Source organism: Lipophrys pholis (genome assembly GCF_963383615.2).
Source record: "Lipophrys pholis genome assembly, chromosome: 3".
NCBI lineage: Eukaryota > Metazoa > Chordata > Actinopteri > Blenniiformes > Blenniidae > Lipophrys > Lipophrys pholis.
The window spans coordinates 19,466,805-19,479,791 of record NC_137627.1 but is presented as its reverse complement, the minus strand read 5'-3'; the positions used below and the strand labels follow the sequence as shown (position 1 = coordinate 19,479,791).

General features: G+C 43.1%; 2 protein-coding genes across 5 annotated transcripts in view; one reads left to right on the top strand and one right to left on the bottom strand.

Annotated features, from left to right (window-relative positions):
- The first annotated feature begins 349 nt into the window (after window positions 1–349).
- On the top strand, window positions 350–6,696 carry p2ry2.1 (purinergic receptor P2Y2, tandem duplicate 1). 3 transcript variants are annotated; one of them, XM_080459381.1, is made up of 6 exons: window positions 385–656; window positions 3,452–3,523; window positions 3,635–3,988; window positions 4,820–4,988; window positions 5,150–5,477; window positions 5,561–6,696. In XM_080459381.1, exons 3-6 carry the CDS (start codon window positions 3,652–3,654, stop codon window positions 5,753–5,755), a joined length of 1,029 nt encoding a protein of 342 aa, XP_080315507.1. In that variant the 5' UTR covers window positions 385–656; window positions 3,452–3,523; window positions 3,635–3,651; the 3' UTR covers window positions 5,756–6,696. The 3 variants fall into 3 exon arrangements, with proteins under 3 accessions (XP_080315506.1, XP_080315507.1, XP_080315508.1); XM_080459380.1 differs by lacking the exon at window positions 3,452–3,523 and having other exon boundaries at window positions 350–656; XM_080459382.1 differs by lacking the exon at window positions 3,452–3,523 and having other exon boundaries at window positions 428–535.
- Window positions 6,697–8,550: 1,854 nt separating this feature from the next.
- relt (RELT TNF receptor) overlaps window positions 8,551–12,987 on the bottom strand; it is a 32,682-nt gene continuing 28,245 nt past the window's right edge. For both annotated transcript variants that reach the window (XM_080460170.1, XM_080460171.1), the window contains exons 9-11: window positions 12,313–12,696; window positions 11,581–11,715; window positions 8,551–9,861 (exon numbers count right to left, since the gene is read on the bottom strand). In XM_080460170.1, coding sequence (XP_080316296.1) covers window positions 9,858–9,861; window positions 11,581–11,715; window positions 12,313–12,696 — 523 coding nt within the window. In that variant the 3' untranslated portion in view covers window positions 8,551–9,857. The remainder of the gene's footprint in view (window positions 9,862–11,580; window positions 11,716–12,312; window positions 12,697–12,987) is intronic.

Here is a 12,987-nt window from a genome sequence, read left to right as displayed (position 1 = left end):
ACGCAAAATACCTTTTCAACACTGATGATGCATCCAAGCTGCACTCTTTAGGCAAGGGTTGGTTCTCACAACCATCCGAGCACGGGCAAAGCCGCTCAGTTGTAGCATAACCTGAACGATGACCCCCTAACAGTGATCAGCTCAAGAGTTCATTTAGTGAATCTAACTGATGAAATGTTTGTCGAAAGTCCAAAATCCATAATTATTTGAGTTATTTCTAGTGTTTAAATATTTAACAGGTTGAGGTGGAAGCCTATTTTGTATCTGTTCGACAGAGAGATAGTTACCATCTGAGCCTCGGGGCTCTCTCCTGGGTAAACGTACAGGCTGCAGCTTGACAGATGAGCCCACACCTTGTCCGACGCTTTCACCAATCCAAGTGTTGTAGGAAGGCGCTTGAACTTCAGAGACGAGCCCGCCCGTAGACGCATTCCTTCAGTGTGAGAAACCTCAAAGCGTTTAAAAAAACTCTGTGGACGTTCTTGTGCAGGTCAGAAGAATTTGAGGCGTGACTGGAGGGGCTGCTCCAACTCAGGTCTGTTGTCTGTTAAAGTTTTCAGCCAGCAGCTGTTTTTCAAGAGAAAGGGGCGCAAAAACAAATGGTTCAAGCTGAAAACTATGTTAGAAAGAAGGTTCATCAGTCAACAGGGAAACAAGTAAGTCTGCCAATCTTCAGTTCAGTTTGCCTGCTGGGTTGTGTTTTTAATGCATGAATGTGTTGAAACATGAGCTTGTCAGGTGAAGAGAAACAGAGCACTAATGTTCCATGCGTGCCGAACGAGTTAAGGGGAACGTTTGGGAAAAGGTTTCACTAGCAGACCGGTCGGAACTAAAAACCTTTTCTTCCGTCTCCTTCTGTTGCGACAATGAAGATTTTTTGAAAAAGCACGCCAGATTTAGTGTAAAGCCTTTCGCATGAAAACACACATTTGTCACACTCAGTTTACAACAAACTGTCTACTGGGGCTTACCAGGATGTACTCAAACGGTGTAAAACATGTTTTGGTGGGCTGTGAGCTGAACCTGTTTGGTCAGATTTTGTGAAACAAGCCCCACTCGTGAATGCTGTGCGCTTCTTTATCTCCTAGAGACAGAGAACCTGCAACGTGTTTGTATCTGCACACACATGTTGATCCGGAAACCAAAAAAAAAACAAAAACTAGCATAGCGTTTAATTCTAACATTAAAGGCAACACACCCAAAAGAGTATTCTCCCATCTTAGTCTATCATTATTTGTTTTCTCACCGACTGAACACACCCACACAGAATGAAAAGGTCAAATATTTCATGGTTCAAATGATGTATGACATCAAAAAGGGGCGAAGTCAAGCTGCAGAGTGTAAAACTGAAAGCAATATCCCAACGAATAATCCGGTAATTCACAACTAGGGGTCCAGGATCCCTTGTGCTTCTGCTTTAAGGCTGTTATTATCAGATTTGCAGATGTCGGAGAAAAACACTACGAGGCACTTTTTAAAACTGTGTTGTTTAAAGTGTCGGGCAGGACTCCTATAGAGGGAGATGTCTTACTCACAAACATGTTTATTTCCTTTTAACCTTCCGATGGTATTTGGCAAATTTTTTGTCAAATGAAAAAAAACATACAATTTATAAATTTGTTTAAACTGTGACTCATTGGCCTTGGCTCATTTTCTGTGAAGAACATATATCAGATCTCATTTTTAATGTTCACACACTGAACACCCCACTACACGGGTCCACTGTGTACTCTCACTCTCGCCTGTGTGTGTGTGTGTGTGTATGTGCGTGCGTGCGTGCGTGCGTGCGTGCGTGTGTGTCTGTTTTGTTTCTGCCCCTGCTGTTTCTGCCCCTGCCACACAAGGTTGAAATATTGTTGCAAAGTTCAAGCACTAACACCCGTCTGCTCTCACACTCCCACAGATTTCACCTCCTTGCTTTGCAGTAACCAATCTTTATTTTCTCCTACTCTGTCCCTGCTGTAAACCCTGAGCTGAATGTCAACAATGATGAGCACCTGTGGTTATTTAGGCACCGCTGCCCCTTTAGACAGTATACACAATCTCAACCTGCAAAATATGGTTTGAATATCTGAGCTGCCTGTGACGCCACTTCCTCCTTGGAACTTACAAGTCTCTACAGGGAAACCCATGAGCAGTCCGCACAGGGATGGGAGAATGCGTGGCCAGTGGTCATCATGGGTCATGACATAACAAAAGGAGGGGTGGACAACATGGTTCTCTGGTTCCCCTACCTGTGGCACCCCCAGCCTCTTTGCACATTTTAAATGCACTTTAGTGCGATACCATAGACGTAGCTGTTGGGCTGTGACAGTTGCCGACTATATATGATGACTTTCCTGATATCTTCATTTAAAAGCGTCTACCTCGCACAAAGAGAAATTACTTACTTCAATATATCCGTCCATCCATCCATTGTCTTCCGCTTATCCGGGGCCGGGTGGCGGAGGCAACAGTCTAAACAGGGATGCCCAGACTTCCTTTGTCCCAGACACTTCCTCCAGCTCTTCCGGTGGGACCCCAAGGCGTTCCCAGGCCAGCCGAGAGACATAGTCTCTCCAGCCGTGTCCTAGGTCTGCCCCGAGGCCTCCTCCCAGAGGGACACGGCAGGAACACCTCCCTAGGGAGGCGTCCGGGGGGCGTCCGACGTGTGTGGTTTGCGTGGCAGTCGACGGCAGGGGCCTCGACGACCCGATCCCCGGAATCTACTTCAATATAGTATAAGGTTAAAAAACAACAACACCGGGAAGCCTAGTATTCCACCAAATGTATACTTGGTGTGACACAAAGATTTTGCAGTGTCGTTGTTGAATGGGTACTGTAAGTTCAAGCTTTATTTACTAGGGACGTGATCTTCCACACTTTGAAAGTAGAATCGAGAAGAGAGCGTGTCCGCCTGTGTTTGGCTTCACCGTAGCTTTTCACCACAACATTCTTGTGATCTGTCGCTGTGAAACTAACAAAGAAATGCTTGGAACCACCGTGTTAGGGTTAGCACTTTTGGGTGATTCGCTTGATCGACTGATTGCACTGCATGAATAAGGAATCTGTCATTTGCCCAAAGATCTGTCAATCACGCTGCCTAACCCTAAACCCATAAAGCAGGCCACAAACAGAGCGGATCAGGACAGATCTTTCCATCTCAAATAAGAACTCTGTCCACTTTCTTTACAATGGCAGCAGATAGGATTTATTGGTCCCGGACAAAATATTCAGATATTTCATGACTTGTTTGCGGTGGTGCCAGATTAAAATGGATAGCTCAATGGCCAAGAGGAGCAACACACAGAGTCACATGACCTCTGTAGACTGACAAGGGAGAAATGACGTGGGATATCTGCTGAAAGAAATCTGCAACAGTCTTCTTCCCTCTGTTTGTCGCAACCTGGTCCAGGACCAAGGGAGAGTGCAGGACTACCCATGATTTTTTTTGTCCTCTGTGATCCTGCAGAATCCGCTCTGTTTGCGGCTTAATGAACCCTAACCCTTCGCACTGCGAGATCGACCAATGCTTGTGCAATCGGTAGATAATTACTCATTCATGCTCTTTCACGTGTGTGTGCATGATATGCAGCTCTTCTTTTTTTTTTTTTAATGCCGCCTATTCATACTATTCCCCTTTATTTTTTCTCAGTTGTTCTTGCAAGCAACATGGCCTCCTTTGACAGCAACGAGAGCAGCCAGACCAACTTCAGTGCCTTCTACTGCCAGTTCGACGAAGACTTCAAATACATCCTGCTCCCCGTCAGCTACGCCCTGGTGTTTGTGGTCGGCCTGGCGCTGAACGTCACGGCGCTGTACGTGATCATGTTCCGCAGGAAGCGCTGGAACCCGTGCACCATCTACATGTTCAACCTGACCATGTGTGACACGCTCTACATCCTCACTCTGCCCTTCCTCATCTACTACTACGCCGACCAGAACGACTGGCCGTTCAGCGAACCCTTCTGCAAGATCATACGCTTCCTGTTTTATGCCAACCTCTATGGTAAGAGATGCTCAGCAGAGCTGAACGTCGCAACGAGACAAGAAATACTGCATATATGAAGAGATTTTTTATTATGGAATAAAACAGTATTGGTAGTACATTCTTAGTGATATATGGTGGCATGATAAACAAAAAGATACTGTATATTCAGATGTGGAAGAATAAGCAGAGTTAATTAAGTATTTTATTGTTATAATGAATTTATTTTTATTGCTACGTCATTCGCCTAATTGGGTAGAGCAAAACATAAATCCATACATCTGTCAAGCCATGCATAGTTAATAAATGCAACATGGCAAAAAAAAAAGAAGTAGTGAGGCGGTTTTTCATCCATGGCTTTTTAAATGTGCTAAAGCTATTTGTTTGATAAACAGTTTTTATTTACGTAATCTGGATACATGTGCTTTTAAATTTAACTCAAGCACAAAACTAAATCGAATTGTCTACTTGAACTAGAAAAGCTCTGTAGTATTTACTAGAAATAAGAACACGAGCTGTATGGCATGCTGGTTGGAATAACACGGTTGTGTTAAAGCGATCGAAGTAAAGCGAGTAAATGGAGCATCATTTATGTCGGTCTTGTAAATGTATCATCTGGTCTGTCCTCAGTCCAATAACAACATCGCAGACTGATTAGTCAACTCAAGACAGTTCTTGGTAATTACTGACTAAACTAAAAAAACAAACTGCCAAAACTCTTGAGTGAAATTCAGCCAGCTGGAAATGACAGTAACTCACTACTGCCATCTGGTGCACAAAGGCAGCATGGCGTAATTTATACATACTGCGATAGTTCCCGCAACACACATTAAATATTCATCATTCCGATAGGTTCAATTCTGTTCCTGTGCTGCATCAGTCTGCATCGATTTTTCGGCATCTGTTACCCCGTCCGTTCCCTCGGCTGGTTCAGCGTTCGCCGGGCCAAGCTGGTCTCGGTGGCCGTGTGGGCCTGCGTTCTACTCTGCCAAGCACCTGTCCTCTACTTTTCACGAATCAGGTGACTTACTTTACACACCGTTATCTTCTCTTCATCAACCTTTCTTTTGAAGTGTCTCTAATTAGGTTTAAATGTAGACTATTGATTATTGTGGCCGAGCCTGTTTGCCAAAGGTCTTATTGAAAACTGACTTCACGCCTCCACGCTTTCTCCTCCGTCAGGGACAAGGCAAACGAGCGAATCTGCTACGACACCACCAGCCCGGAGCTCTTTGATGACTTCCTGATGTACAGCTCGGTGGTGTCTGTGATCATGTTCGCCCTGCCCTTCATGGTGGTGATGGTGTGCTACGGACTCATGGTGAGGAAGCTTCTGGAGCCCGGAGCAGGAGGCGGGAGGGGAGGCCGGATAGCCTCGAAGGCCAAACAGAAGTCGGTGAAGATGATCATCATCGTGCTGGCGGCGTTCATGCTGTGCTTCCTCCCCTTCCACCTCACCAGGAGTCTGTACTACTCCTTTAGATACCTGAGGCAGGTCAAACCAGCGCAGGTGAGGACAAAGACTTTGCTTGGACAATACGTCTGATTTGGATAGATTTCCCCCATATAAGATCGTTTTGATGTGTTCACCAGGTCAGCTGCAGGTTGTTGGAGGGCTCCAGCGTGGCCTACAAGGTGACCAGACCTTTCGCCAGTGCTAACAGCTGCGTGGACCCCATCCTCTACTTCCTGGCCGGGCAGGACACCCGCAGCAATCGCAACAGGAACCACAGACCGTCTACAACCAAAGCAAAGAAACGGAGCCAAAACTTGACGACACAATTCTGATTAAATAGCTGGAACTATTTGACACAAGACCTCTGAGGAACAGATGAATGTACGTCTGAACCAAAGCCTCACACTTTATGAGTGGATGTTCGCCAACCATTTCACGAGGCTGATACTGTATCGTCAATTACACTGCCATCGTTTTCACAGAGACTCACTGAGCTGGATATGCCACTTCCAAGCAGAATTCAGGGTTGAGATTTACAAAGTTCATCCGTCCATTGTGTATAGCGCTTTAACCAATTCAGTGTCTCTCTCACTCTCTCTCTCTGACACACTCAATCGCACACAAACGAGCAATTTAATGCAACCCATTAACCATCTATGCATGTTTTTGGACCGTGAAAAGGAACGAAAAGCACCCACTGTAAAGCCGGCCATGCACAGGGAGAAAATGCAAACTCCACACAAAGGCTCCCAAAAGGCTGCAAACCGCTAGTCCACAGACATTACTGCATTATAAATACAGGCTGGAGTCATGTGGCATGGAGTCATGTGGCATTTCTCTGACTGAAGGCATTAATGCCCTTTAACTGGTTTATGGTAATAGAGATGGTGCTTTAATGTACGAGGTGCAAAGCTTAAATCACAGCACTCAAGGTGAACCTGTTTATTGTTTTCATTTCTCATGAACATTTTCTTTGGATAAGAAAAAAAAAAAAAGATCTTTTTCCTCACCTCTGGTAGACACGGAGGATCGACCAAACTGTGTTTCGAGTCTCCAGGATGCCTCTCTGTGTTATTTTGATTCAAAATGAATGAAGGACATTGAAATGATGCCTTTGCAACACAAATCCTCACACTGTGTGTGTTGATATTGTCTCTATGTGTAAAATCATAACAATTATGGAAATAGATTTTTTTTTTTATTGAACAGGTGCAGCAGTGACGCTTCCATTGATTTCAGGATTAATGCACATACAATAAATCCCTTAACACCTTTTTGTTTCAGTTTCTTATTTACGCTTAGAAAGTGTGAAAATCGAAATCAGTGTCTCAGAATACAGCAATATTTCATACGATCAGATGTTGCTCACATTTTTAACGAGCGGCTACAGTAAAACATATTTAGGAATATTGTGGGAATAATCTGTAAAAAAAAATTGGGGGGAAAGATGCAACTGAATGTGTCACACCAGCGGTTTCACAGGAGGAAGCAGTTAGGCAAGTTTTGCTGAACTCCAGGTTGACATTTCGTGACATGAAACTATTTGCTTCGTGTTTGCTTGGCATTTATGAGAAGTCATCTCAATTACAGCGAGTCGAAGCTGAAGTCCGCACCCCCCTTAAGTAACCGCTAGGGGGCGATATTACATAGCTGACATGACAAGCGGTGGGGATCTCGGGGTCAAAACTCATTTTCTCAAAGTTTTTAAAACTGTAAAAAAAAAAAAAAAATCTTATATAATTGAAAAGTTAGTTGTGAGTTATTTCAACAACTTTAACATATCAACAAAAATGTTTAGGAATTTTTTTTTACTGTGTGTGAAAAAAGGGAAACATTTTGATCCAAAACAGTATTAATAATGGATTTAATCATTAGAAATATGATTATAGCAATTCATTAGTATTTTTGATTTGTATGAATTATAAGCTTGAATGATTGATTATATAAACATTTATGTAATCATTAATTTGTGATTAAAAAATGTGAAATTTCACTTTAAATGGTGGTAAAAATCAGCATTTCCATTCCCTGCACATACGCAGCAAGTCAGACAACATTTAAAATACACCTCTTGCTTTATTTCAAGAAAATAGCATCATACAGAGAAAAACATAATATCTAAATGCAAGCTACAAAGCAGGCGAAATGAATGTTTTTCTTTAACCTTCCTGCCAGCAACACTTCAGCGCAAAATGTGTAATAAAACTAATAATAGTAAGAATAGTACTAAAAACAGAGTAAATGAAAGCACGTGACCGACCTCTGCTAATAAATATCCTGCTGGCCAGACGCGTCGTCACATTCGTCTGAACAACAATATAAGAAAAGATGAAAATGAGCAGTTAAAAAGCCTCCATGATTATGGTACACGCTTTAAAAACCCACAAGGATGTAAACTAAAGCCAACATGGCGGTGTGACTTTGAGGCGCTTTAACCACTAATTCCCTGTCGCCACTAGTCGGTTCATTTCATGAAGCTATTCGAAAAAAAATAAGCTTACGTGCTTGTGTGTGTGTGTGTGTGTGTGTGTGTGTGTGTGTGTGTGTGTGTGTGTGTGTGTGTGTGTGTGTGTGTGTGTGTGTGTGTGTGTGTGTGTGTGTGTGTGTGTGTGTGTGTGTGTGTGTTTATGTGGAAGTGCTTTTTAAAGTTAAGCGCATTGCATAGCTGGAGTCTGGCTACATGTGTGTTTGTATGCATGTTCATGAGGAAAATAGGAACCTGTCCGAGCTGTCCGCAAAAGAAAAAAATGAGAAAAAAACACTGAGCTGTTGCATCGGAAATGATGGGAGAGTGACACGTCATGTTGACTTTAATCAACATGGTGCACGTTGGTGTGACAGAGTTCCTGGGTTTTGGATTGATGGACTACGAATGTCCGTGATGCGGTGCAGCTTCCTTTTAGCATTACACTGAAAACATAATGCATTACCCCATACATTTTGTGTTCATAAATTATAAAAGCCTTGCATGGTATCGTGGTTCTTCTTTTCCATATTTACATATGTACATATATTTACACGTTCCTCATCAGAAAATCTTTCCTTTAGGGTTCATAATTTGGCTTGAAAATAACAACAACGTTAAAGATTAAGGAATTGTGGACTTAAAACTTTTTTTTTTCCTTTTCTGACTCCTAATTTTCTTCTGTTAAGACTACATTCTTACTTCAAGGTCTCCGACAGGAGGGGGGGGGGGGGGGGGGGGGGGGGGGGGGGGCAACCATACAGTTCATGGGCCAAAACAGGACCTGACTTGGAGTTAAAACTGACAAAGAAGGTCCGTTTTCTTTTATCTTTAAAAAAAAGAAGGTAAGTTTTTGATAAAAGTAAGTGCTGTTTCAAACATGTCCACTAGGGTCGTGCTGTCTCAGTGAGACGAGCAGACTGATCAGCGGCGTGATGCTGCAGTAAAGGCTAAGAAGCAGCAGCATCATATTAGTGGAGGTGAGTTGATAGAAACATGCACAATAAAGGCTGCAGACACTAACAGAAGACTTCAGAGACTTCAGGCTATTCGTGTTTCATTAGTGGGGCCAGACCAGTACAATAACAACAGACTGAAATTGATCTGTGTTCGTCCCCGGGAACGTTTCACACCCAGTTTAGACTGAGACAAGACTTTAAAGTTAGAAAGCATCAGAACACTAAGCTATATTGAATTGAATACACACCGTAGTGAACACGTCTTGCATGATGAGCTTGGCCCGTTACCGACACAAACGTCAATGCACCTTTTTTTGTTTGCGTGCTTGTTTATGTGGCACTTTCACTTTTTCTAACTAAACTAATCCTACTTTATTATTCTCATTGGGGGGAATTGCAGCGCTCCAGGTCGCCGATGGGGGGGGGGGGTGGTCAAGGGTCACGCTCCACGCTCTGTCTGCTGTGTGGATTCCCACCTGCCAACTTCTGATCGTTAGGCGACCACCGCCTCTTCTCTTTTCTCGCACGTCTCCACACGTTCATAAACGAGAGTTTTGTCCCTTTTTGTCAGCAAAGTTGTCCACGGCGTTTTTGCAAATCTGTGCTACACACAAGAAAAAACAAGTTGCGATTCACCAGTAGTGCGATTATGCGGATGCCGAGTGCGAGTGGCGCCCGGCGGGAGGGCGCATTTCTATGTCCGCTCATCCAACGTCAGTTCTTAACGGTTCATCACAAAGCACCTTCTCTTCCCCTCAAAACATTGGTGGGTTAAAAAAAAGTGAAGCAGCAGTGTGTGTCGACTTCTTCAATGTTTTGTTTTTTTCCCCCAAGGTAATAATAAATATACGTGTGTGTGTGTGTGTGTGTAACTAGAAACAGCTTCTTCCAGCATGCAGAGAGTCTGGTTTCCTCGAGCCACGGGGTTTGGAAACCTCTCTCCGTGCCAGCGGACGACGACTAGGTCATCTTCGGTGAGGTAGTGTTATCGTACAGCGTCTCCTCGCCTCTTCACCTGCAGAGTCAAAAACACCAAACGAGCTGGTAAATAATACGTCGGGGAGGTAATGACATCAGCCCCACTGCACAGCACGCCAGTCTCATTATTCCTCAATTTGAACCGTCATTTTCCACTCGACAAGTTTTCTATTAAGTTGCGGGACGCGATGAAACTAAACTTTTGACAATAGACAGGCCCGGATAATTAGGGTTAATAAAGCTCGCTCGGCTGTGACCGACGGCAGAGGGTGTTGGCCAAACGTCCATAAACCAGTCAGCTGGAAATGGAAGGAACTCATTTCGCCAAATCTGTTTAGGGAACCCCAGACCCCAGATTAACTGATTGCATTTCTTTCCTCAGGGAAACGCACGGCATTGCTCGGCGCTGGCTATAGGAACGTCCAACCGCTCCATTAAATTAAATTCACTATCTAACCTGTACATAAAATCTTACATCAGAGTTTGTAAGATTATTGACATCGTTTTAGGATTATTTGTATGTTTGTTTGAAAAACCTGAAATCAGTTATTTTACATGCCCAGTAAGGTAAATTACTGTCAGGGACTGTTTGATGCCAGTTTATCTTTCCAGACCATTTTCAGCTGTAAAAAGTTGTTTCAGGACCTCCGAGTAACAAATGATGCACCTGGACTTTGGTGACATTAGTGGAACGAATACGAACGCTGACACTGCAGCAGTTTATTTGATCTAATATAGTGATTGAAATGAGTCTTTTCAACACTTATTTTAAAGTGTTTCTCCCTTTTCAAAAGCCAAGATATTTTTTTTTAATTCCAAGAAATCTGTAATCCAAGTGTAATTATCCTACTGCACTGGCAGATACTTTCACTCGTGTATAGTCGGAATCCTCTCAAAAAGTATATTTACTTATTTATTCCTTCCTTTATATTTAGAGCGTCTTTACAGCACATACCACTGATGACTGACTCAGATGCACATAAAGAAAGCTAAATGGCATGCTCATGTACCTTTTTGTGTTTTTTGCAGGCTAAGGACTAAGAATAATAGTATGATCAACAGCACATTTCGCCAGTAGTATTTGAATGAGTGTGTAGTACTGCTCCCCCGAGTGCCAACAACCACAAAGTGAAACACATAAGACACATAAGATACACTCAGTCACACTGTCCACCTCAGACCAAGATGTACGTTTTGAAATAACGCCGGATTTCCTGTATATTCACATTAAATCATAAATGACTTACACAGATTTTCTTTATTTTTTCTATAAGTCCAACCTATTACAGGTATATGCAACCAGTGCAGCAAAAACACTTATCAATGTCTTTTGGATCAATTTTGTCAGAATTACATTAATTAAATTCTTATGTTAATGAAATAAATCATATTTTTATCATTTCGTTATGCTTTTTTAGTCTGACTTCCTCACATCCCTAGACCTGTGTGATGATAAAATCTTTATGAATAAAACTAGTGGGGTCCAGATGAGGAATTGACTCTTTGCACAATAACGGAATATCTCTTTTAATGCGTGAGCCGATTTGAACCTTTTATTCTAACATGTTAATTACGATCAAAAATAACACATCTGCTTCATAAGGTGCATGTGAAATTAATGTTTCAGCATAAACTCTGATCAGTATTTTACTTATTCTGCTAGAAACGCATGATATGTCATATTTCTGAAGGCTTTAAACTTTTAGTTGTTGAGGCACAAACGTTTTGCAAAATTAACATTTAGGTAGTACAGTACCTCCTTATGCCGGATGATGAAGAGCAGAAGTGTTTTCCTCCAAAGAAAGAGCTCCTCTTCTCATGGGTTGATGATGATGAATTCCTGGTTTCCAGGGTGATCGGCTTGTGCTCAGGGATTTGAGCGACCTGAAATCTGTGAATGAAGCAAATTACGTCATCATGACAGCCAAAACAATACGAAACATGCATCCAGGAATGTTTGGACATTCTGACTAAGAGTCCTGAGAGATAATCACCTCTAATTATATCCGTTTTGTTTGTTTTTTTTCCTCTCTGAGAGGACATTTGACTGTGGAGTAGTGCATCAGAGTCCTCATACACGTTTACATGATGGCAAAAAGCTTTAAAAACTTAAAAGGTCCACGTTGTCAGATTTAAATAAAGCCACTTTAAAGCACCGAAGCATCAACTACTGAGTCAACTCAGAGTGGAATTTTCTATTTGTTTTTACTGTTTTACTGGTGACGTCTGAGTCTCGTGCCTCTTCTTCTTTGGAGTGACTTACTGCACCGTGTTGTGGTACAAAGTGATGTATGTCAAAATGAAAATACAACGGAAATGTCATTTATCATATCTAAATATGTGAAACAACAGTTATTGAGCAAAATCTCGTTTCATGTTGGATTATTTTACATTTACATTTATTTTAAAAATACCAGTGTATAATTAACAAAAGAGTAAACGTGTGTGTCAAGGACATTTTAAAGTGAGCAGCATCAAACTGTCTCACCTTCCCACAGACAGCACCGTCAGCTCGCCCTCCTTTTTCTCCTTCGCTTCACCTCCGTCCACTTTTTCAGGGACAGTTTTTGGCACAACGGCTTGCGTCAGGTGTGCGTCGGCGAACACGCCGTCCAGCAGCGGCCTCCTCTGCTGGTCGGCGGCGGCATTCAGCGAGGGCAGGAGGAGGGACTGCGGGGGCTTCAGCGGATCTCTGAGGGACTCCAGGGGAGGGATGAGCACATGCGGCCATTTTCTCTGGGCGCAGCGGGTGCAGCGGTAGCCGTGTTTGGGGGCCAGGCCCGAGAGGCCGGAGATGGTGTGGAGGTGGGACTGATGGGGGCAGAGCCGGGGCAGGGAGCGGAATGCAGACAGGGGGGACAGCATCGGGAACCTGAGAGGAAACACAGGAGATCAAACCTTTCAATCCAAGTCAAGCACAGCTCACAAACACTGAGCGAGAATCAACACAATACAATTCTTCCTTTAGATTAAATACATTCAATTACATTCATGCAGCACCGATACCGACAAAGCCATGATATGGTGTGACGGCCATGGCCGTGTTCTGTGTTCCTGTCTGGCTGTTTGTGGTCTTTCACAGGTGCTGGGCTTGGGCGGGTTTCATTGCTGCTACGCAAGGCCCTCCGCTGTCTGCTAAGCTGATCTGCTGTTCGTTTACCTT

Coding starts and splice junctions, on each gene's coding strand:
- p2ry2.1 (XM_080459380.1), top strand. CDS start 3,652: ATGGCCTCCTTTGACAGCAACGAGAGCAGCCAGACCAACTTCAGTGCC. Junction 3,989..4,819: donor GTTTTATGCCAACCTCTATG/GTAAGAGATGCT, acceptor TCATTCCGATAG/GTTCAATTCTGTTCCTGTGC. Junction 4,989..5,149: donor CTCTACTTTTCACGAATCAG/GTGACTTACTTT, acceptor CTCCTCCGTCAG/GGACAAGGCAAACGAGCGAA.